Genomic DNA, 25,600 nt, shown 5'->3' with positions numbered 1-25,600 from the left:
GTAAATCGAGGATTACCTGTATTCGTAGGGCAGCTACTTTTTTTTAACCATCACTCTTCTGTTCTGGAAGGTTTGGGCAGAGAGAGGGCTCCTCTCCACACCTCTCTCAGATCCAGATCCAGCCTCTCCTCCAGGATTTCCAACAAAGAAGGATCCCCCCCACACACACACTCCTAACACTTGATCCCTGGAGGAGGTTGGAGAGAGCCAGCCAGTCAGCCAAAGCTCCTTTCCTTCAAGTACAAGCGGGGAATATTTTTTCCAAGTTTCCTGGATCCCTGGATCGCCAGCCAGCCAGCCAGCCGGGGAGCTGCAGGATGTCAGGGCATTGATTAATCCCATGTTTGGCTCTGGGACAAATCACCCTGGTTACAGGATGGATCGTGTCTTATTCCTTGTTGCAATATTCTGAAAAGAAACGCAAAGAAAAGTTCTCTAATAAAACTCATTTATTTGTTATAAAGAAAATAAAACACCTCACTAACTAAGAAAAGTAATTGCTACATTTTGAAATAGTTCTTGCCGGCTATTTCTCAGCCGGACCTTTCTGGCAAGAGAACAAAGGAAAGAGTGTGTGAAGGAATGTGGGTGGATGGACATGCGTAGTAGCTTTTGATAACAATTCTTGGCAAGGTACGGAAAGTCTGATAGTCCAGAAATATGAAGCTCAGCTGGTAAATAAAATAACGCAGTGACACAGGTGAAGCCAGAGGAGGGCTTCCCCTGCCTGATCGGGGATCGCCCTTCCTCCTGTTTTCCTATTGGGGGACAAAAGGGTCTCCCCTCTCCCCAGTCACCCCCCAACCCCTTCCCAGATTTCCAGCGATTTGAGGTTTCGTTCCCTCGCTGGTTGCTCCTGGTAAGAGCGAAGGCAACGCGCGCCCGGATCCTCGATCCCGCCATAACATCACCGCTCGCTCCTTGCCTTCCAGGAACGGAAGAAGGCCGAGCCTAACGCTCTTTCCTAGAGAGGCGAGACGCTCTGGGAAAGGATAAACTGAGCATGCGCCGTAAAGCTTCGCTTTTAAAGCTTGAGCGGAGGCCTGGAAGTGAGGGTCGCCTAAAAAAAAAAAAAAGGAAGAAAGAAAAAGCCCTTGCCTCTCTAGGAAGAGCACTCTCTCGCCCTCATGCAGTGGTACCTGCAGACAAAGAGGGAGCGAGGCTGAGTGGCGGCTCTTCCTTTCACCAGCAAAAAAAAAAAAAAAGCGAGGAAGCCTAATTGCAAATCCCCCACAAAAAAAAAAAAAACGGGTTTAACCAGGAAGGCTGGGAAGGGGCTGTTGAGTGTTGGGAGAAGGATCCCTTTGCCCCCCCCCCCCGCCTTCCAGCGTGAAAATAGGTGGGGAAGCCCTGGACATCATCCTCATTGGCTATCCTGCAGATCCCCGGGTGGATCTCGGCACCTGCAGCGATCCGGAGAGATTGGAAAGCGCCTGCGCCCTCGTTCCGCAAGTGGCCCGTTTTCTGATCCTGGCTGGAGGGTCCTGGGGTGGGTTGGGGGGTTGGGGGAGTGGGACTTCTGGATGGCGCGTTTGCTCAGAGGGGAGACAAATTGACGTTTGGATTGCAGTTCTTGGTTGGTTTTGGATTTGGAAGAGGAAGGTATCTGATCCTGCCTGTGATGTCTCTTGGGAAGATAAATCACAGAGAGAATATTTCTGAGGCTATTCTAGAGTTATTTTCATGAGAGTTGGACTGTTATAAATTGAAGTGGAATTAAGGAGGAACTTCCCAAGAGCGAGGGCAATTAACCAGTGGAACAGCTTGCCTTCGGAAATTGTGGGTTTTTAAGAGGTTTTTAAGAAAAGACTGAACAGCCACCTGTCTGAAATGGTATAGGGTGGTCTCCTGCTTGAGCAGGGGGTCGGACTAGAAGACCTCCAAGGACCCTTTCCAGCTCTATTCTGATTGATGGATTGAAAGTCACTTTGTGGACAAGTGACTTGACTAGGTAGAATGGAACTCCAATGGTCTTCAGGGAGAGGAGCTGCCAAAACCTGGGAGCCTGTCATGTGGCCTGGAAGCAGAGGGGACTTTGGGGGAAGTGGCAGCCCAAGATGCATCCCCAAGGGTCCCTGCAGCTCCGAGGCTGAGAGCTGTGCCCAGGCGGTGGCCGTGGCCGAAGGCTGCCTGTTCGGCCCTGCAGCCCCCGAGGAGCTGGCAAAGGAGCAGGTGAGAGAATTTCATCCCGGGAGCTTTCTAAGATGATAATGTGACAAGCAATGATCTGAATTCCTAAATTCTTTAATGGTCTTGTCCATCTTTTCTGGAACTATTCTCCTAGGTTCCTTTCTTTTTTTACACAAAAGAGGAAAAAAGCATAGGTACATTGCACAGACGCAAATTAGTAGAAAGAATTGTCAGACAATGAAAAAATGATACTAAATAAGACACGAATGCCTTGGTAGTACGGTGGTCTAAAGCACCCTGTTATTAAAACCAGCTGCCTGCAATTACTGCAGGTTCGAATCTCTCCAGGCTCAAGGTTGACTCAGCCTTCCATCCTTTCTAAGGTAGGTAAATTGAGGACCCAGTTTGTGGGGGCAATAAGCTGACTTTGTATAAATATACAAAAAGTATGAAGGCTATTGCTTAACGCATTGTAAGCCACCCTGAGTCTCCGGAGAAGGGTGGCATATAAATCAAATTAAAAAAAAAAAATGCTACTGGTATTATTTGGTGCTTAAAATGGAACTTAGCCTACATATTTGAAAAGAATATGTAAAACTAAACATTTAAACTTAATAGGCAGTTAGAGACTGGATGGAATATATTGCTCAGTTGCCCTTCAGCTGCAATTTTAATAGGCTTTGGATATGTGCCTTCCCCACAAAAGCATTACAATGCCGCTGTGCTTTAACTGTCAGGCCAGTGACAGGTCTCCCCATTGCAAGAGGCAACAGAAAACCAAGCTTGTCATTAAATCTAAATCAAAATACTCCAGGTGGAACATATACTAATAGCACTTAGACAAATATATCGTCCCATAATGCTTTGGAGCACTCTGAACGGTTTGCAATGTAATCATATTGCCCCCAACAATCTGGGTCCTTGTTTTACTGACCTTGGAAGGATGGAAGACTGAGTCAACCTTGAGCCAGTCAGGATCGAACTCCTGGCAGTGAGCAGAGTCAGCCTGCAATACTGCATTCTAACCACTGTGCTGCCATGGCTCTAAACAGACATTATTAAAACCACAACGAAAGAAGGGGCCACATCCTTGAAGAAAAGAGCAAAAGTAAGCCACCCAGAGTTGTGATTAGATGGGCAGGAAGCAAATTTAATAAACAAAAGTAGAGGAAGAACTCATAAAAATAAAAAAGAATAAAAAGAGGAAATAATCAAAAGAGGCACAGAAGCAGCAGAGCATTTACCCAGAAATAGCCAAATACAAAGATTAATCATTAGCAGCTGGATTTGGGTTGGGTAGAAGGCAAGGCAAGAAACCTATCATAGTCATGGTCATCAGAAAGTGGATCATAAACCAGGCTGGTTTTTTTTAGATACAGGAACTGTTCATGGAGGAGATCTCAGTAGACTCCCAGGGAAGAGGAGATCAACCCAGTCCTTCTCGAGAGCTTTTCAGGAGGATCTCACAAGAAGACCCACATCAGGTCGCTTCCTCATGTAAGTGAAGGTATCTTCTGAAAGCCCAGGCTCCTTCTATTCATCCTTCTATTTCATTGCTTTGGCAATGAAATTCTAGGCCTTTCTCCTTTGTTGTGCATTCTCAGTCCTTATTCACAAACCCTACAATAATCTGTTTTCCTCTCCTTAACAGGGCAGAGAAGAACATTAATGGAAACCCCTGAAATGGTACCTGTTTGTGATGGAGCCGAAGTAGCATGTGTGCATCCAATTCAGGTAGGGGGTTGAATCCCAACAGGGGACTGTTTGGTATGGGGCTCAGTGCACAACCTGTTGCTCGGCAAAAGAGGGTGTGGAGGCCATGCTTCAGTGACCTATTGAGTCATATTCAGTTTAATAGTCTCTTCAGGACTGTTGCTGAGCTACAAAGAGAAAATGTATAAGCTGAGAGGCTGGTATTGTAATAAAGAAATGCAATTTATTGTTGAGAGAAATGAATGTTCTTTTTTCCCCCCTTTTACCTGAGGTAAGTTAATACAAGTCATGAGGTAACATCCTCGTCTTATGACCCCAATTGAGCTCAAAATTTCTGTTACTAAGCAAAGCGGTGGTTAAGGGAGTTGTGTTCCATTTTACGACATTTTTGCCATAGTTGTTAAGTGAATCAATCACTGCAGTTGTTAAGTGAATTACACCGCCGTTAAGTGAATCCAGCTTCCCTCATTTACTTTGCTTGTTGGAAGCCAGCTGGGAAGGTTACAAAGGGTGATCACATGACCCTGGGACAGTGCAACTGTCATAAGTACATGTCAGTTGCCTAGTGTTGGAATTTTGATCATGTGACCATGGGGATGCTGCTATATCGTAAGTGTGAAAACTGGTCACAAGTCACTTTTTTCAGTGCTGTTGTAGCTTTAGTCACTAAATGAATGGTTGTAAGTCGAGGTTTACCTGTATAATGAACATAGCGTATTTTCCGGCGTATAAGACGACTTTTTAACACATGAAAATCTTCTCAAAAGTCGGGGGTCGTCTTATACGCCGGGTGTAGTTCTCCTGTAACCAGGCAGACCAGCCCGAAAGGCTCTGACGAGCCTTAAATGGCTCTGGTGATCCCAGCTCTGACAATCCCAGCTGAGTTCCCTGCAACTCAGCTGGGATCGCCAGAAACCACGTAAAAGGGAAAAAGTTTTTTACCTTTTACTCTGACGATCCCAGCTCTGATGATCCCAGCTGAGTTCCCTGCAACTCAGCTGGGATCGCCAGAAACCACGTAAAAGGGAAAAAGTTTTTTACCTTTTACTCTGACGATCCCAGCTCTGATGATCCCAGCTGAGTTCCCTGCAACTCAGCTGGGATTGCCAGAAACCACGTAAAAGGGAAAAAGTTTTCCCCCTCCAGCTTGCTTACCTCAGCTGCTAATCGCAACGCTTGCCTTGCTTTGCTTGCTTGAATCTATTCAGGCAAGCAAGCAACTCCCTGCCTGCAATCAAGCAAGGAGTTAGTTGTGGACTTCAACTCCCAGAATTCCTCAGCCAGCAAAGCTGGCTGAGGAATTCTGGGAGTTGAAGTCTACAAGTCTTAAAGTTGCCAAGGTTGGAGACCCCTGTTCTATTGGGTAAGATTTTTCCCCTTTGGGAGCTTTAAAAAAAATAGTCAATTGGGGTTTTTTTAGTTGTTCTTTTTTAGACCTAGCCATTTAGGAAGCCGTTTAGGAAGTTTTAAATTTAGCTTTCATATAAAAATAAAAATAAAATAAAATAATATTTGTGCAGCTTTCTGAGATTTAGTGTGTTTCTGTAGTGTTTCACTCCAACTACACAAACACACAAAATCTCACAAAGCTGTATGTGGAATTTTGTGTGTGTAAAGTGTGAAAGTTGGTTTTTTGGACTTTTTGTGGCTGTGTGAGGTTCCTGCTTGTTGCAGGGGCCATTTTGGGTCTAGCACAGCTGCTTTTACATTGTGGGTGAGCCAGTTGTGTTGTGTTGTGTGTGTTTAGAGTGTGAAAGTTTTTTGGGGGGGCTTTTTGTGGCTGTGTGAGGTTCCTGCTTGTTACAGGGGCCATTTTGGGTCTAGCACAGCTGCTTTTACATTGTAGGTGAGCCAGTTGATGTTTTTTAATTTTTATTTGGTGTGCATTGGAAGAGGGGCAGTCTTATATGGCAAGTATAGCCCAAACCCTATATTTTAACAGGAAAAGTTGGGGGTCGTCTTATATGCCCAGTCGTCTTATACGCCGGAAAATACGGTAAATTAAAACAGGTGAAAGAAGCAAATACTATATATTAGCATTGTATAAGAGTGCAGAATACCGGTTAAAACATTTAAAAATGTGGAAGGTTTATAGCGAGATATTTAAACTCAAAATAAGGAGGAATTTTCTAACTCAAGGGAACTGTTAAACAGTGGAGAGATTTTTCATTTTGGAGTTGTGAGGGCTCCATCACAGGATGTTTTCAAACAGAGATTAGACTGCTATTTTCTGGGATGGTCTAACCCTGGAAAATCCCAAAGGTGCTTTTTCAAGAGGCAATTGGATTTTCTGTTTTTTCTTTGAAGTCATTTCGCTTCTCATCCAAGAAACTTCTTCAGCTCTGACTGGATGGTGGGGAATGGAAGGATTTATACTCCTTGCTGACAGCTGGTCATTTGATTCTTTTAGAGCAGGGGTCCCCAAACTTGGCAGCTTTAAGACTTGTGGACTTCAACTTCCAGAATTCTGGGAGTTGAAGTCCACAAGTCTTAAAGCTGCCAAGTTTGAAGACCTCTGTTTTAGAGAGTTGTTGAGGGCACCTGGAGGTTTATCTGTGTCATCAGGGTCACCTGAGTGGTGCAAATGTGTGTGGAGCCTTTTTGGAGGACTGTGTTGTAGATTGGAGATAGATGATGTCTGCCATGACCTGGATGATTGAGAATCTCCATAAACCCTGGACAGGTATTGGACTAAAACATCCATTTTAATCCTATGAGTTTATTCTATAATAAAAAATCAAATCGAATCAATAAGAAAAGCATAAAACAGTTACAGAAATACAGAAGCATATTCACTTAAAAATCAATAACATGAAGTACAGATTTCCCAGGTGAAAAAAACTGTACTTAAGTTGTTCCCGGGATTGTCTGATAAATGATATTGTATTCCTCTTTTAGGGCTTCATATCCTTTGAGGAAGTGGCTGTGGACTTCACGCTGGAGGAATGGGCACTACTCAGTTGGAGCCAAAGAACTTTGTGGAGGGAGGTCATGCTAGAGATTTCCCTGAATATAGCCACTCTGGGTAAGACTCCTCTTTGCTCCATTCATTAGAGAATTTTAGGAACAGGAATTCAAGGAACATATTTCTGTGTATTGGTCTAGAGTGGTGCAAATTCCTACCTGACCACTACATGAATTACCACTTTCCTAATCTCCAAAAATTAAATAGAATCAGATGTGGTTTGTTCTTGGATGGGAAACTGCCAGGATGTCCAGAATCTTTTGGCAAGGCCAACAAAGAGGAAAGCCATCCAGGAAGAAGATACAATATTTCTCCATTGGCCAAGAAAAGGACCAGTGTGAATCTGTGAAGCCAGAGGAAACTACAAATAACATCCATTTCTCCCCTATTTTATTTAGCTGTTTTCACGTTACAGGTTACTTTTTCCGTTACATTAATAAAACATAGTCAGTGCCAATTGTTCTTACTGTAGTTGCCTCATATAGAACTTTTCAGTATTTTACTATATGAATCAAGTGGCCCTTAATAAAAATGGATTTTCAATGGCAGACTCAGGAGAGAGAACATTGCAATAGGCTGCTCAATGACAAAGGCATGAGTGACTGAACACAGCCTCTTGTTCTGAGAGGGGCTATATTATAATAGGCACATCTGCACATCAAGGAGTAACATTCAGCGATAATCCCGAGTTACAAGCCAGTTCAATGCAGGATAGAGTCCCCCCCCCCCTTTGAGAATCAAAGATGTAGAGAGAAGCATCTAGTTCCTAAGGACTGGAATTCCAAATAAGCTAGGAAGACAAACCTTTGGTCAACTCATCCTGATTTGCTTAGCTTCCTCTAATTTTGAGCAGTATTGTCCTCTGGGTGCTTGCCAATTTCTCAAAGGGGTTAAATAAATGATACTCCTATCGTCTCTTCCCTTAGGAAGGTCTGTACTGCAGTCTGTGGATACAATACGATTGGAGAACTATTGGGGGGTCACTATTATTGCCAGTATATAGGCCTGAGTATGGGCATTTGTTTGTTTATTTCCCACCTTTATTATTTTTATACATACTGTAACTCAAGGCGGTGAATACACACAATATTGCTTCCTCCTCCTATTTACCCCTTAACAACAATCCTGTGAATGAATTGGGCCAAGAGAAAATGACTGGCCCAAAGTCACCCAACAGACTTTCATGCCGGATTAGAACTCAAGTCTCCTTGCTTCTAGTCTGGTTCCTTAACCACTTGATCAAAGTGGATCTACATTTTACTTTTACTAGGTTGCCTAGATTGGCCCCTTGTCCTCTGTCACACTGCTCTGGATTTGCATCATCACCTGCAAAATCATGGCTATATAAGTGATCCTCTGTGAAAATGTAACCCAAAATGCCAAATATAATATATAGTGAATATATTAGAATAGAATTTTTTTTTGGCCAAGAGTGATTGGACACACAAGAAATTTGTCTTGGTGCATATGCTCTCAGTGTACATAAAAGAAAAGATACGTTCATCAAGAATCATAACGTACAACACTTAATGATAGTCATAGGAACCAAATAAGCAATCAGGAAACAATATAATATCAATATATTAAATTACAATTGCCAAACTACCCTACCATAGTCCAACAGCTGTTGCCAAGTTTGAAATCTGAAGTATATTCATAACAGGGAGATCCCATTCATCTTTCTAAATTCTAACAGGAACTTCTCTTTCCTTTTTTTTTGCAAGCAGGTGATAGGCAGAGCAATGAGAATGACAAGCAGCCAAGGTTAGTACCACTGCAAACAGCCGAGTATGAAGTTGAAGAAGTGATGTTTGGCCATCAAGGGGGCCCAGAAAGCCAAGAGAAAAGCAACACAGAAGATGGAGGCGAGAGTTCTCCCACTTCTCTCCCCTTTGAAACCCATCACTTCCTAATCCAGGAAGTTCAGGAAGAAAACACAAATGGAAAATATGTCGGATGGGGCCAAAGAAAGAAAAACACATTTAATTTACATGAATATTGTAGAAGCCAGGCTAAAAGGAAAGAGTATGGTTGCAGGCAATATGGAAGAAATCTTAATACTTTCTTCTCCCTTGGTTTACCCAAAAAACTCTACAGGAAATACAAACCACATACATTTATAAAATTTGGGAGGGGTTTTACTCTGAGCACTTACGTTAATTCCCATGAAGAATTTCACACAGAGGTGAAGCTGTGGAAATGCATGTACTGTGGAAAGAGCTTCAGTACAAACAGTAACCTCCTTCGCCATCAAATGATCCACACAGGTGAAAAGCCATATGAATGCCTGGAGTGCGGCAAGAGATTCATTGAGAACAGAGACCTTACTCGTCATAGAAGGATCCACACAGGGGAGAAACCATATGACTGCATAGTGTGTGGAAAGGCCTTCAGAACAAACGGTCATCTGACCCGCCATCAAAAGATCCATTCAGGTGAAAAACCATATAAATGCATGGACTGTGGGAAGAGCTACATTGAAAGCAGAGATCTTACTTGTCATAAAAGGATCCACACGGGGGAGAAGCCATATAAATGCAGAGAGTGCGGAAAGAGCTTTCCTCGGAATAGTGCCCTGATTTGCCATCAAAAAATCCACACGGGGGAAAAACCTTATAAATGCATGGAATGTGAGAAGAGCTTCATTAAGAAAGGACAACTTATTTCCCATCAGAGGATCCACACAGGTGAAAAACCATACAAGTGTATGGAATGTGGAAAGAGCTTCAGTAGAAACAATAATCTTACATCCCATCAAAGGATTCACACGAGGGAAAAACCGTACAAATGTAGGGAGTGTGGAAAGAGTTTTAACTATAACAGTGGCCTTTCTCGCCATCAGAGGAAACACACGGGTGAGAAGCCGTATAAATGCACAGAGTGCGGGAGGACTTTCATTCAGAAAGGACAACTTATTTCCCATCAAAGGATCCATACAGGTGAGAAGCCGTATCAATGCATGGAGTGCGGAAAGACCCTCAGTAGCAAGAGTGCCATTGCCTACCATCGAAGAATCCACACCGGGGAGAAACCCTATAAATGCGCGGAGTGTGGGAAGACCTTTATTCAGAAAGGGCAACTTATTTCCCATCAAAGATTGCACACAGGGGAGAAACCATATAAATGCATGGAGTGTGGAAAGAGCTTCAGTAGTAGCAGTGCCGTTACCTACCATCAAAGAATCCACGCTGGTGAGGAAACATATATTCACACATGAGGAAAGATCTGATAGAGGAATGGCCTGGCCATAACTGAACCAGACGTAGAAATAAGTGAGAGGAAGGCTGAGGTAGCATAAGGGAACTTTCCTCTCATTCGCCTCATACTCCATGCATGCCCAGATATGAGGAAGAGGAGGTCTTTTAATGGGATTCCCCCTGTGGAGCTTGGTTGCCACGTTGATGGCTAAAAGGAATGTTGGAACTAAATGTGGTGGTAGTGTACCCCAGTAGAGGCAAGAAAAAGAAGAACCACCAAGCTATAGCTGTGGCTCCCAACCTTTTGGGCACCAGGGACCGGTTTCGTGGAGAGAGGTTCTTCCGCGAACCGGAGAGCAGGGGTGAAATGCTCCCGGTTCGGACTGGATCACCTAATCCGGTAGCGATGGAGGTGGGTGGTTCAGAGAACCGGTAGCAAAAATCCCTCCCCCCCCCATGCCCAGCTAAGTTGTACAATCATCAGAAGCTTTTTTTTAACTTTTAAAAGCATTTTTTTCTACAACCTCTTCGGCTGAAAAAATGCTTTTAAAAGTTAAAAAAAAGCCTCTGATGATTGCACGGCTTAGCTGGGATCGTCAAAGGCTTTTAAAAGCATTTGCCTGAGTTGCCTGATCGTCAGAGGCATTTAAAAGAAAAAAAGCCTCTGCCAATCAGGCAAATCAGCTGGGATGTCAGAGCCTTTTGAAAGCATTTTTTCTTCAACCTCTTCGCTGAAGAGGTTGTAGAAAAAATGGTTTTAAAAGTTAAAAAAGATGGCCACGCCCACCCAGTCACATTACCCCCACCACCACCAAGCCACGCCCACAGAACCGGTAGTAACAAATTTTAGATTTCACCACTGCTGGAGAGGGTGTGGTTTCATGTGCTTCCGACATCCTGCAGATGGGGCTTGTTTACGTGGCCCTGTTTCTGGCATCTTGTAGCCCGGTGCAGGTCCACGGACCGGGGATTGGGGACCCCTGAGCTATAGAAAGAATTGAAAAGGATGTGTGCAATTTTTAAAATAATTTTTTAGCCATTCATCTGGGAGTAAAAAGTTCATGTTAACGCTTTTTTGAGATTTACCTTATAGGGGTCTTTAACATTTAATATAACCAAGATAAATGAATTCCAAACTGCATGTCCTTCCTTCCAATCTACGTTGCCCAAATTATTTCCTTCCCAGTGATGTACAGGTTGTCCTCCACTTACGACCGCAGTTGAACCCAAAATTTCTGTTGTTAAGTGAGACATTTGTCAAGTGAGACTTGCCCCATTTTGTGACCTTTCTTGCCGCAGTGGTTAAGTGAATCACCACCCTTGATAAATTAGTAACCCGGCTGGTAAATGAACCTGGTTTCCCCATTGACTCTGCTTGTCAGAAGGCCGCAAAAGGGGATCACATGGCCTTGAGACACAGCAACGCTCATAAGTACGAGTCAGTTGCCAAGCATCTCAATTTTGATCACATGATCAAGGAGTTGCTACAAAGGTGGTGTGAAAAACGGTCATGAGTCACTTTTTTCAGTGCTGTTGTAACTTTGAACGGTCACTAAATGAACTGGTGTAAGTCAAGGACTATGTGTATATATTTCCCAAATACCACGATGGAATTTGATGATTTCTTGAACATGACCTGGTGTATCCTCTATCTAGGGTGGTCGACAATGAGGTGCAATGGTTAGAAATTCAGATTGCAAGAGAAAGATTTTCCTTTTGTTTTTTTCCTCTATTGTTCAGGTGTTTCTCCGCACTTTCCTCTTCCTTCTTTTCCATGTGGCTGTATTCCTATACAGGTAATCCTCGGCATATGACTACAATTGAGCCCAAAATTTCTGTTGCTAAGCAAGACAGTTATTAAGTGAGTCTTGCCCCATTTTATGCCCTTTCTTGCCACAGTTAAGTGAATTATTGTACATTGTCAGAAGGTAGCAAAAGAGGTTCACATGACTCCGGGACCCTACAATCGTCATAAATACAAGTCAATTGCCAACTGTCTGAATTTTGACCACATGACCATGGAAATGCTTCAGTGGTCATAAGTCACTTTTTTCAGTGCCATTGTAACTTTGAATGGTCACTTAAATGAATGGCTATAAATCGAGAACTACCTCCTATAAACTTATCTATCAGCAAGAGAGCATCTTTAGCCAATTGTTAACTTAATTTTTTTTTTTTTTATTGAATGATTTCAAAACCTGCTGAACAAGAAATTGACCAGCTGGGCTGAATTTACCCTACTAGTTGGGCTGAATTGTAGTTGCTCCATTTTTGGGTTGTTTGATAAGAAGCAGCCTGACCTTGAAATTCAGATATTGTAACTTAATGCAGTTGGTTAATAATACCTTGGGACTCGGCCTAGGTGCCTTCAGAAATAAGAATGCAACATTTGGGACTTTTTAGCTTAAAAGGTAAGTCTAAGATTGGGGGACAAAATATGTACAATTGAAAGATCAGATAGATTCTCCCTCCTTGATCAAAACAGAAACCAAAGGAGGGATTTCCAGTATTGAAATTCATTATGGAAGATTCTGGATGAACAGACCGACTAACTGGTTTCCTCAAAAACTCAGGTAAGACTAAAACCCAATTGGTAATTTCTGGCACTTGGACAACCTTTTCTAGATAAGGAGGATCAGCCCTAGTTAGAGATGGGACAGGAGACCACCAGGAATTCCAAGATTAAAGGCCCATAATAACCGCTGAGGGGGACAGAATGAAATTGCAGGGTTAAGAGTCCATCTTAGGCTTTGTATTCTTTTCCTTGGAGATACTCCTTCCCTGAATATAACTAACTCTTTTATTCCCTTATCTGTAACTATCTTCTTGTCTACATTATAATGTGCAGCAAAAAATGTTTAATTGCTTTGTTGAATAAAATATTTCAGATTTTTATTCTGTGTGTTTATTGCCTGAAACTTTTTCTCATACTTGGCTGGGGCAAAGCAGTGCTAGACTGGGAAGTTTAAAACAGTATGTCCAGTGGTGGGATCCTGCCGGTTTAACAACCGGTTCGGTGATCACGTGTTTCGCGTATGCATGGTGCTGCGTGCACACCCGCGCCTGATGCGCGCTAAACGTGTGTGCACAATTTTGACAAAACTAAACTTCCGTGTTACTTATGGGGACTAACGCAGCTGAAGCATGGCAATCCGCTCTGCTGTGTGAATCAGCTGAGAAGATAAAGGTGAGTAAAGCACGCAGGGGCGAGGCGGCCCACCTGATCGTCGGAGCAAACCGGTTCGTTCCCAGCTGATCGTCGGAGCTACCGGTATGCCCGAACTGGTCTGAACCGGCTGAATCCCATCCCTGAATATGTCTGAATTCAGCTGTGGAAGCAGTCATTTCATGTCAACTTCAGCTATCATTGCTGAGGAAATTGTGCTGTTTGAACTGGGCCATCACATAAAACATTGTTGATTGATGGGCCATCGAAGCAGTGCCAACTGTTACCAATCACCAGACAAAACTTGTCCAGGATACCTGCTTCTTTAGGTCTCCCAATGGTGTATTCCTGCTGTAATAAAAGCCATCTTCCTTCCTCCCTCCCTCCCTCGGACTAGAAGACCTGCAAGGTCCCTTCCAACTCTGTTAATCTGTATCTCTACCCCCTCATGTCAACCCTGAGCTACAAATACTCTCCTTTATTGGGACCCATCACGCCCGGCTCTTTCGCCTTTCTCCACACCATCCCATTCCCAACCGCCCGAGTCTCGACCTCTCAGCGACTTTGTCAACGTTGGCGGAGAAGGGCGCATGCGCAGATCTTTGACAGCCTTCGATGCCGAGCAGAGGACAGGAGAGGCGGTGGGTTCCATTGGGAGACGCTCTAGGCAAAAGTAGGAAACGCGAGGGGAGGGGGGGAAAGGTGTTTATAGGCCTTTTCCTTCTCTAGGATGCAGCACTCTCTGACCGAAATTCTGTGGGAATAGGAGGGCGGGGGGAATTATGGCGGGAGCCATTTGTAGCTGCTCTTCTCCGCCTCAGAACCTCTGAGGGAGCTCTCTCTCTCCTTCTGGAAACCGGGAAAGGGGTGGAGAGCGAAGGGTCCGCCGTGACCGAAGGCGGCGTCGGAGGGAGTTTCCTCCTGTCGGGGCTGCGCTGAAGCCGGGGACCGAATGGAGGCCCGGGGGTCTCCCGTTCAGACGGGGAGCGCCGGCGCCGGCGAGGAGTCCGGCGGGGGAAGCGGCCTCCCCGAGGGTCCCCGCAGCCCCGAGGCTGAGCGCTGGCGCTTCCGCAGCTGCGGCTCCCGGGAGGCGGAGGGGCCCCGGGCGCTTTGCAGCCGCCTGTACGGGCTGTGCCGGGGGTGGCTGCGGCCCGAGCGGAGCAGCAAAGCCGAGATGCTGGACCTGGTGGTGCTGGAGCAGCTGCTGGCCCTGCTGCCCCCGGAGCTGGCGGGCTGGCTGAGGGAGTGCGGGGCCGAGAGCTGCGCCCAGGCGGTGGCCCTGGCCGAAGGCTGCCTCCTCGGCCCCGCAGCCGCCCCGGAAAAGCTGGCAAAGGGCCGGCAGGTGAGGGAGCTTCATCCTCTTACTTGCCAGTTGCAGAGAAAACACACGTAGAGAACTTGTCTTGTTGGAATGGCTGATAATATGTGGGAATAACTGTGGGAGAGGCGTGCTGGGCAGCCACAATGTAAAAGATACCTTGGTCCCCAAAATATGACTGTGGGATTTGGATGAGGAGGGGAAAAGATCGTAAAAATCCTTCCTAGTTTTCCAGTGAATAAAAAGAGAGGATGATAGATGTACTTAATAGAATTGCAAGATCCTATTAGTGATAGATAAAAAAGCTAGTATTTACTGTCCTGCTTTTTGTCCAGACTACTTCAAAAGAATGATAAATGATTTCTCCAGTCAGATGTCTATGGAGCTTCTCAGTCATCCAGGTCATGGTTGTCCCAAAGGTGCTTTTTTTCAAGGGGCAACTGGACTTTCTGGGTTTTCTTTCAAGACATTTCGCTTCTCATCCAAGGAGCTTCTTCAGTTGTGACTGAATGGTGGGGGATGGAAGGTTTCCAGACCAGGGTTGTAGACTCCAAACTTGAATCCATGAGGTTTCCTTGGGACTCTTCGACTTAAGATCACAATTGAGACTAGTTGTTAAGTGAGTCGCATTCAGTATTACAACCTTTTTTGCCAGGGTTGTTAAGCGAATCACTGTAGTTGTTAAATGAATCATGCAGTGAATCTGGCTTCCCCCATTAATTTTGCTTGCCGGAACAAAGCACAGGGAGACGGATCAACCAATTGGCATGCAGGATGCACATTTCCATACAATGTATAGTTGAGATTTGTGACCTACTGGATTACAGGCAACTTTTTCAACGTTTGCAAGTAAGGGAGCATGCACAAGTCTTTGACAGCCTTCGATGCTGAGCAGACGACAGGAGAGGCTGTGGGTTTCATTGGGAGGTCCGTCTGCAACCATCTACACTTACCCATCAGCCCCTTCAAAGCATAGGTATGCATCGATGCCTCTGTGCAATTGCGGACAAGTCTACATCAAGATTTACTCATCACAAAATGCAGAAAGAAACAAAACTGAAAGGGGAAATAGATCCCCTACTGCTAAAGAGCTTCACTGATTTTGTGCCCTCAAGTGGTTTTCAGCTCTAGCAACCCTATATCTTCTCCATAACAATATATCCCTAAATTGCTATTTCAGGTCTCCCAAAGGTGAATCATTCATCACCACCTCAACTGAATCCATCTACCTTGTTGCTGCTCATGCTCTTATTCTTTTTCCTTCCACCTTTTTCCAGGATTACTACTTTCTCCCAAGAGCTTGGCTTTTGCATAATGTATCTGAAATTGAGTAATTTGAGCCTGGTTATGTGTGCCCTTATTGAGAACTCTGGGGTTATTTGTTCAATGATCCTTCAGTTTGTTTAATTGGTTGTCCATTATATTCTCGGGAATCTTCAAGTACCAAAATTCAAGTCTATTCTAGTCTTCAAGTCTAGTCTTCCTGTCTTGCTGCACCTTTTACTTACTGAGAGTGTCACAGGGAGAAAACCATGGCTTGCACAATTCTGATCTTAGTAGGTATAGAGTCGTGATGGCATATAAATGTTTTTTCCAAGGGGGCTTCATAGCTGCTCTACCAAGTACTAATCTATGGTATATTTCTTGATTGCTTGTTCCATTAGTATTGATGGTTGATCCTAAAAGGCAGAACCTTTCCACCACTTTGATATCTTCATTGCCAATTCTGTGGCTGGTTTCTATTTATTTTTATTCTATTTATTTATAAAATAATTTTATACATAAATTACATTAATTTACATAAATTTATTTATTTTATTCTAGGTTGTATTTGTCTTCTTTATATATAATTTTAGTCCAATTTTCCACTCTGCTAGTTTACTACCAGGGCTTGCAGATCCTTTTCATTTTCAACTATCAGGTAATGACATCAGCATAGCACAAATTACTGATGTTTCTTCTTGCACTTTAAAAATCACTTCTTCCAATTCAGCTTTCCTTAATATCGGTTGGCCTTTACTTACAACCATTCATTTAGTCACTGTTCAAAGTTACAGCAGCACTGTAAAAAGTGACTTGTGACCATTTTTCACAATTATGACCATTGCAGCATCCCTGTGATCATGTGATCAAAATTCAGATGCTTGGCAACTGGTTCATATTTATGACAAATATGTCATAGTTGCAGTGTCCTGGGGTCATGGGATCCCTTTTGCGACCTTCTCACAAGCAAAGTCAATGGGGAAGCCAGATTCATTTAACCACCATGTCTCTAACAGCTGCAGTGATTCACTTAACAATTGTGGCAAGAAAGGTCGTAAAATGAAGCAAAACAATTGTCTTGCTAAACAATGGAAACTTTGGGCTCAATTGTGGTTGTAACTTGAGGATTACCTGCAGATATTCAGCATGCAGTATGCAGCTTTATGGCACTCCTTTGCCAACCTGGAATCAGTCTGATTCACTGTGTTCCCTCTGTACTATGGTTTCTTGAGCTATATATACATTTCTCAAAAGGACAATGAGATTTTCTGGGAATCCCATTTTACTGACACTTTCCACAGACCAGATTGACACAATTGAAATCTTCTCTATAATTTGCAAAGCACATACTGACATCTTTTTTGGCATTCTTTGGCATTCTTGATTATTCAGCATGTATCAGCAATAATGTCTCCTGTTCCTTAGTTTTTTTCCAAAGGCACCTTGAACTTTTGACATCTCTTTTTCCATGGAAGGCTCTAATCTGCATTGGATAATCCTAAATATTATTTTGCTAGCATGTGAAATTAAAGATGCTATACACCAGTGGTGAAATGTAAAATTTGTTGCTACCGGTTCTGTGGGCGTGGCTTGGTGGGGGAGTGTAATATGACTGAGTGAGCGTGGCCAACTTTGTTTTTTTTTTTAACTTTTAAAACCATTTTTTCTACAACCTCTTGGGCTGAAGAGGTTGTAAAAAAATGCTTTTAAAGCCGCTGACGATCCCAGCTGACTTGCTTGATTGGCAGAGGCTTTCTTTTTTAAAAAAAAGCCTCTGATGATCCCAGCTGAGCCGCGCGATCATCAGAGGCTTTTTTTTTACTTTTAGAAGCATTTTTTCGGCCAAAGAGGTTGTAGAAAAAATGCTTTTAAAAATAAAAAAAAAGAGCCTCTGATGATTGCGCAGCTCAGCTGGGCAATGGGGGGGAGCAGGGATTTTTGCTACCGGTTCTCCAAACCACCCGCATCCATCGCTACCAGATTGGGCGATCCGGTCTGAACCGGGAGCATTTCACCCCTGCTATACACTATTTTGCACATTTTGTTAAATTTCCTTTTTGGTATTGAAATGTAGATTAACCTCTTCCACTCTGTTGCCAATTTGTTCTCCAGATTTGCTGACAGCTTGGTTAGAACTTCGATTTCTTCTTCTTTTACTTGCCCTATTTCTATGAATATTCCTTCAGTTTCTAAAGCAATAACTGGAGTGCTGATCAAACTTCATTTTCTACTACTAGAGATTCTTGTAAATAGGGAATTTCTTCTAAGGAAATTGGATGTTCAAATCTATCTTATGGTGTTTCAATATACTTCCATCTTCCTTTGATCTCGGAATCTTTTACTACCTGAGACCTTCAATCTAAAGGAGGATACTCCTGGAAGAAGAAATCGAACAGGAACAAGTTCATTAAAGACGGAAACACCATACCTATCAAGAAAATGAGATGATAAAGAGGAACTCCTGATCAGAATAAATAAAATAAAAAGAGGCAATTTAGCATTTCACAAAAATTGCAGGGATTTATTGAGAAATAGATAGGGAGAGAGCAGAAACCTTGAGTTCTCTTATTTGGGTTGTAGAAGTATAGATGGGGAGACAGAAGGTAAGGCTGGTTATGGTCTTCTGAAAGTGGATCATAAACAAGGCTGTTCTTTCAGATGCAGGAGCTGTTCACAAGGGAGATCTCAACAGACCTGCAGGAAAGAGAAGATAAATCCAGTCCTTCTCAAGAGCTATTTTTCAGGAGGATCCAACTTGGGCCACCTTGCCAGGTAAGTGTAGGTTTCCTCTGAAAACAATAGAGTTCAAACTTCCTTCATTCATGAGTTGCTTTTTCCGCCCAAATACTGAATTTGTGTGCATTTGAACACACTGTGTTTCCCCCCACCTCTGAATGAGCCAATGAGTCACATACATTCAGCTTTCTAATCATTTTGGAGATACAAACAAGAGACAATTGACTGAAAGGCTTATATTAGGAAATGTAATTTATTTGTTGAAAAATTACTGAAAACCAGTTAAAAAATGAAAACCCTGATTTGAAAGACTTATGAATAGCATAAAAACTGCTTCAGAAATCTATCAGCATATTCACTTAAAAATGAATTGCATGAAGAGCAGATTTCCCATGTAAAAAGTCAGTGCTAAGTGGCTAGAACAGCCAGATTGCTAGTCAAACGACTTGGAATATCCTGGAAATATTTTGAATTAAGCCAGGGAAGAAATTCCAAGTGGATGTGTCCCATTTTCTAACACATTTTGAATACCCCCCCCCCAAGTCAAGTGAGGTCAGATCAGGGAATTCTGCTCCTCCAAACTTCCTTGCTGGGTTATTCTGGGTCACTGGGAGGCTCCCCAATGTGGGCTATGTTGCCATTCTACAGCTTGGATGCACGTAAGCCATAATTTGTGAAGTTAGACAGCAGCCTGACAGAGGAAAGGTTTCCAAGCCCCACAGACTACAGTATGTGTACATACCTCTCCTGTAAGAAGATGTCTGTTTGGTCCCTTACAAAGCTCTGTTTTCCATTTTGTGCAGTAAGAGAAAACCTACAAGGTCTTTCCTAGGATTGAATGGTAAGGAACATTCTCTTTCTAGGACTTTAATTCCTTTGAAGAGGTGGCTGTGGACTTCACAGAGGAGGAATGGGCACTATTGGATCCCAGACAGAGGGCTTTATGCAGTGAAGTCCTGCTGGAGGTTTCTAGGAATATGGCTGCTCTGAGTAAGACTCTTTTCTCTGCATTCCATTCATTGGGGAAGGGTTTCTCAGAGGAAGGTAAACAGAAGATCCCTGCACTCAGTTTCTTAAGATGATCATGATTCTACCTGGCTACCACCTGAATTACTATACTCCCTTCATACGTTTCCTAATCTTATAAAATCAATCAATAACCAGTGCCCCACTAGATCACAAACAAACATAGGCAATTTTGTCCAAGGCCATCATCACATCACTTATTCTAGTGGAGAACAAAGGTCTTGGAAGAAATACCCACAGTAGATAACAATTTGACCCAATATCTCCTAGCGAGACAAATAGCCAAATTTGGAACATGAATAGGCATGCTTTTGAGATGGGTAGACTCCGCTCCTTAACCATTCTAAACTCTAATGGGAACTTCTTTTTCCCAAGCAGGTGATGGGCTGGAGAATGAGAATGACAAGCAGGCGAGATTAATGCCACTCCAAACAACAAAGCACGAAGTAGAAGAAATAATGTTTGACTATGAAGGGGATCCAAAAAGTCAAGAGAGAAGACACTCAGAAGACATGGGGGACAGTTCCCCCACTTCTCTTCCTGTTGAAATTCCTGGCTTCCTGGACCAACAAGGTCAGAAAGGGAAGAAAAAGGGAAAATCCAGCAAAAGGGAGGAAAATAATTTTGATTTGCCCGAGTATAGCAGAAGTCAGTCTAAAAGCTTTATAAATTATGGAAAATACATCAATAATTTCTTCTCTCTTACTTTACTTAAGAAACTGAATAAGAAATACAAATCACATACATTTATAAAAGTTGGTAACAGTTTCAATTTGAGCAGAGATATGAACCTGTGCATGAAGTCTGGAAAGAGCTTCACTATCAACAGTATTTTTAATCACCATCAGAGGATCCACAAAGGGGAGAGAACATATAAATTCATGGAGTATGGAAAAAGCTTTTGTCAGGATAGAATGCTTACGCATCATAAAAGGATCCACACAGGCGAAAGATCATATAAATGCCTAGAGTGTGGAAAGGGATTTACTCGGAAAGGACATCTTACTTGTCATGAAAGGATCCACACAGGAGAAAAACCTTATAAGTGCACTGAGTGTGGAAAAGCCTTCAGAACAAATGGTCATCTGATTCGTCATAACAGGATCCACACAGGGGAGAAAACATATACTTGCAGGGAATGTGGAAAGCGATTCATTGAGAATAGAGATCTTATTACCCATCAAAGGATCCACACAGGGGAGAGTCTATATAAATGCCCTGACTGTGGAAAGAGCTTTACTCAGAAAGGACAGCTTAATTCCCATCAATGGGTTCACACAGGGGAGAAACCTTATAAATGCCCAGAGTGTGGAAAGGGTTTCAGTACAAACTGTAATCTGGCTCGCCACCAAAAGATCCACACAGGGGAAAGACCATATAAATGCCTGGAGTGTGGAAAGAGCTTTTTTGACAATAAAGATCTTACTCGCCACCAAAGGATCCACACAGGAGATAAACCGTATAAATGCCTGGAATGTGGAAAGAGCTTTGCTCAGAAAGGACAACTTAATTCCCATAAAAGAATCCACACTGGTGAGAGACCATATAAATGTATGGAGTGTGGAAAGCAGTTCACTCAGAAAGGAAATCTTACTGATCATGAAAGAATCCACACAGGGGAGAAACCATATAAATGTATCGAATGTGAAAAAAGCTTTGCTAAGAAAGGACAGCTTAATTCTCATAAAAGGATCCACACAGGGGAGAGACCACATAAATGCATGGAATGTGGAAAGAGCTATTTCGATCAGAGAGACCTTACACGCCACCTAAGAACCCACACAGGGAATAACCCATATAAATGCCTAGAATGGGAAAAGACCTTGATTGTCAACAGAGATCTTATTTGCCAACAAAGTATCCACACAAGGGAGAGACCATATAAATCAATTGAGTGTGAAAAAGATTTTAATGACTACAGCATCTTTACATCTCATAAAGAGATCCACACAGGAGAAAATGGAATGTGGAACACGCTTCATTGAAAATTGTGCGCTTAGTTCTTGTAAAAAGTTTCATACAGAAAAAAATCATAAATCCATGGAATGAGCTTCATTTGAAACAGTCGACTTACTCATCAAAGGAGCCAGACATGGGAGGAAACTTCTTATTGTATGCAATGTGCAAAGATCTTTGGTTTGAATCAGAATCTTACCTACCTTCCAAGTATCCCCACAGGAAAATATCTAAGTGCTCGCATGCGGTAAGAGCTGAAAATGAATCAGAGGTCTTACTAGTATGATCATACTGGGGAGTTATGGAAATGTACAGGAGAATGCGTGTATCAGTAAAGTGCACCATTGTCTCACTCATACTTTCAGCACATATTTTATTTGTGAGACATGGAGAACATATTATCTCTTTAAAAGCTGGTTACCTCAGGGCTTGAGTGCTTGATCTGTGGTCAAATGACTGTAGAAAATTGTCATGATAATGAGTTGTGGAAGATGGAACAACAGAAAAACTATATAGCTGAAGGAGGTGAACAGGTATATTTTCTCAATTTCAATCAGAATAGAGCTGGAAGGGACCTTGGAGATCTTCTCGTCCAGCCCCTGCTCAAGCAGCTGATCCTATACCATTTCAGATAGATGACTGTTCAGTCTTTTCTTAAAAACCTCCAGTGATGAAGCACCTATAACTTCTGAAGGCAAGCTGTTCCACTGGTTAATTGCCCTCACTGTTATGAAGGTTTTCCTTAATTCCAAGTTGCTTGTTGATTAGTTTCCATCCATTGTTTCTTGTCTTGCCTTCTGATGCTTTGGAAAATAAATTGACCCCCTCTTCTTTGTGGCAGCCCCACAAATATTGGAATACTGCTATCATGTCACCCTTAGTCTTTCTTTTCTCTAGACTGGCCATACCCAATTCCTGCAACCATTCTTCATATATTTTTGTCTCCAGGCCCTTAATCATCTTAGTTGCTGTTTGCACTTTCTATTTTATTTTATTTTACTAATATTTTATTTTCCCTAAGGAAAGAGGTTCATGCACTTCAGGACTTCTGAGGGGATCTGCCTAAGGTTGAAATGTTAAAATGGAAAATTACTTATATATCCCATTTTAACATTTCAACCCATTCAACTCATGTTTTTATAATCCAAGTGACCTTGTCCAAACAATGATTCCCCCTCTGATTTTACCGTTTTCCAAATTGTGAAATTTGGAAAATGAATTTGTTCCGTGATTTCTCAATGGCATCTGTCTTGGGCAATCAACAGTCCACAAAAAGATTAAGGAATTCAGAAAACTGATGGCTTGTTTGATTTTCTTAATTTACCTAAAAAAATCCTATACAACAGAAATTGCCTACATTTATAACATTTAGAATGCATTTAAATCTGAAGAGTTGTGTTAATTTCCATTAAAGATTTCAGAGACAGGCAGGAACTGTAGATTATGTAAATTGTAGAAAGAACTTGATTATAAACAGTACTCCTACTTGCAAACAAATGCACACAAATGAGAAACCATAGGAATACTGTTAAATTCCAAGAGTACTTACTGCTGAAAGACTTTGCATACAACTAGGAGTCCTCTCAAAATTATGACTTCTATTCAAAGCGCAGGTGGCAGCTTTGGCTAAGAGGACCTTTGAACAGCTTATTGTATTTTGTGCCAATTGTGGCTATTCCTGGATCAGGAGACTCTGCTTACAGTCACTCATGCCCAGATGAACTAATATAATGAGTTCTACACAGAGCTGCCCTTCGGCATCCAGAGGTATCAGCTAATACAAGATATGATGATGTAGGCAGTTATGCAGCATATGTTACACCTCTGCTCCATAAGTTGCATTAGTTGCTGGTTTGATTCTATCCAATTCAAGGTGCTGTTTTTGACCTTTAAAGGCCTTCAGGGTATGAAGCTGGGTTACGTGAGGGACCCCTTCTTCCTGAGTATATCTGCCTATCGGATCTGGCAGATGTGTGTTGTGGATCCTCTCTGTTAAGGATCCTTGTTACATGTGGCAGGACTAAGGAGATGGGCCTTCTCTGCCTTGGCACCCATCCTTGATCTCCTTTTGGAAGTCCCTCAAAACAACATGGCTATGTCAACAGATTTCGGGAATCTCAAAAGACTGTTGAACCAGCAAAGTTGCTGTATTCCTTATAATATTGAATCCTTTTTCCTAGTCTTAATAATAATATTGAACTTTTTAAAATTGTAGAATGTTTGTTATTGTATCAGTGTCATGTTTTGGGAAATGGTCAACTATAATAAATGAGGAATGAAGGAATGAATGATTCACACAGGAGTGAAACCTTATAAATGCATGGAATGTAGAAAAGCTTTCTTTGAAGAATTGCTACATTAAAGCCTCAGAGTTGCTGATGTGTTAAGAAAAGAAAATCCAAACCAGAAGTCAATTATAGTGGGAACTGGAAAATTGAATATAGAAAAGCTCAGTGCAGTAAAAGATGAAACAAAACAAACACTGGAAACCACTTATGGATTATTTGCATAAAAAAATAAATGAGTTTGTGATTTATTGTTTTGATGATTAGATAGATATATGGAAAGAAAAGTGTCATACTGTATCTTGGAGATAAAGGCTACAATATAATTGTACTTACAACCTGTGAAGAATGTTTTTTTATATATTTTTTTTCCTACTCACACTTTGAGCTTTTTCTGTTATTTCTCCCCCTTTTCTGTTCTAAATCAGTTTCTATTATTGCTTTTAAAACTTTTAATAAAAAGTATATTACAAAAACATTTGATATTTTCGACTTTAGCAAATTAAAATGGACTGGAGTTGGACACTTTAAGATAGAAGATCAGAAAGTTTATTACTCAGGACGTGATAGAAGAAGAAATAACATTGTTTTCATAACCAAGAAGGGAATATTATCTCCCACCCCACGTTTGCCTTCTCAGCTTAAAACCACCAAGTGTTGTCAACTTCACTTTCCAAGAGTCGCTGCTGATTAATGGGTTAGTTTTTATTGTTATTGTTTATGTATTTGTATCCTGCCTTTATTATTTTTACAAATAATTCAAGGAGATGAACGCATCCAACAGACCTTTCCCCTCCTATTTATCCGCACAACAACCCTGTGAGGTGGGTTGGGCTGAGAGTGAGTGATTGGTTTTCATGGCTAAGGCAGGATTTGACTTCACGGTTTCCTGCTCTAAGGTTACTCTTCGAGTGTCCTGAGAGTGACATACCATTTTTAATTAACACCTGGAAAATGGCTGGTTAGACAAGTAGCTCTATTTATTTTCCTTTGCAATGCACCATTTGCTGGCAAGGGGCCAGGTCCTACGCTTAAATTCATTGTGGAGAATTTTCACTTCCCCTCCATGGACTTAATAAAGCTTGCACTAATAAGTGGCTTTCTTTGTGCGCTCTCTGCTGTTTGCTAGTTGCATTTTTCTTCTTAAGATTTAGCTACAGAAATCTTGTGATTTCCCTTTGTTATCTTCTGACCATAGTGAACATTTCTACAGAGAGGGGAAGGAGTGTGTGGCTATCACATCAGCTCAAAGGAAAAGCCTTGTTCAGCAGTTGGCATGGCAATTACTCCTCACCACTTCAGCACATCTTTGGGAAGAAGATATTGTAAGCATGGGACTTAATTGATGAACTCTTGTGACTTGTCTCTGTGTTTTATTTTTTAAATATCTGACCCAGTTCTCATGGCCAGCAATACTGAGTGCCACATTTTGGTCCACCTAGGAGGAAAATCTATTTCTTTTTTTATTGTATAAAAAAATCTATAATCCCTTGGAAAAGGATCAACTCTTGAAGAATCAACTGGCCAGGCACAGCCAAGCAGAAAAGGTGAATAAAAAGTCAAGATTTGCAGAGACTAGAATAAGAAAACAGAAACTAAACAGGTAAAAGGCAGGTTGCACTCTGTAGAAAAAGAAAGTTACCTTCATAAAATCACCATAGGGAAATACAGAGATTCAGGTAACAGAGGACAAAAAAACTGGCCTAATAATAAAGCATTTACTTACTTAGTAATAAATGAATAAATTTACTGGCTGGCCCCTGCCCTGAGACTCCATTTCTCACATTTCCAGCGCCCTTCCTCAAATCTCTCCCCCTCTGTACCCCAGAACCACATCTGCATTTC

At 42.2% G+C, this 25,600-nt stretch overlaps 1 protein-coding gene across 1 annotated transcript; it reads left to right on the top strand.

Annotated features, from left to right (window-relative positions):
* The first annotated feature begins 320 nt into the window (after window positions 1-320).
* On the top strand, window positions 321-24,231 carry LOC117670029 (uncharacterized). Its single transcript, XM_087885324.1, is given in 11 exon segments — window positions 321-2,172; window positions 3,504-3,627; window positions 3,782-3,864; window positions 6,742-6,868; window positions 8,533-10,024; window positions 11,746-11,801; window positions 14,062-14,513; window positions 18,411-18,524; window positions 19,352-19,478; window positions 19,890-21,471; window positions 21,473-24,231. Coding segments are annotated over 11 exon segments (4,464 nt in total). The 5' UTR covers window positions 321-1,956; the 3' UTR covers window positions 21,564-24,231.
* The last annotated feature ends 1,369 nt before the right edge of the window (window positions 24,232-25,600 follow it).

Source organism: Pantherophis guttatus, chromosome 2 (genome assembly GCF_059756535.1).
Source record: "Pantherophis guttatus breed Tessera chromosome 2, ASM5975653v1, whole genome shotgun sequence".
NCBI lineage: Eukaryota > Metazoa > Chordata > Lepidosauria > Squamata > Colubridae > Pantherophis > Pantherophis guttatus.
The sequence above is the reverse complement of the archived record's forward strand: the minus strand, read 5'-3'. Positions and strand labels throughout refer to the sequence as shown.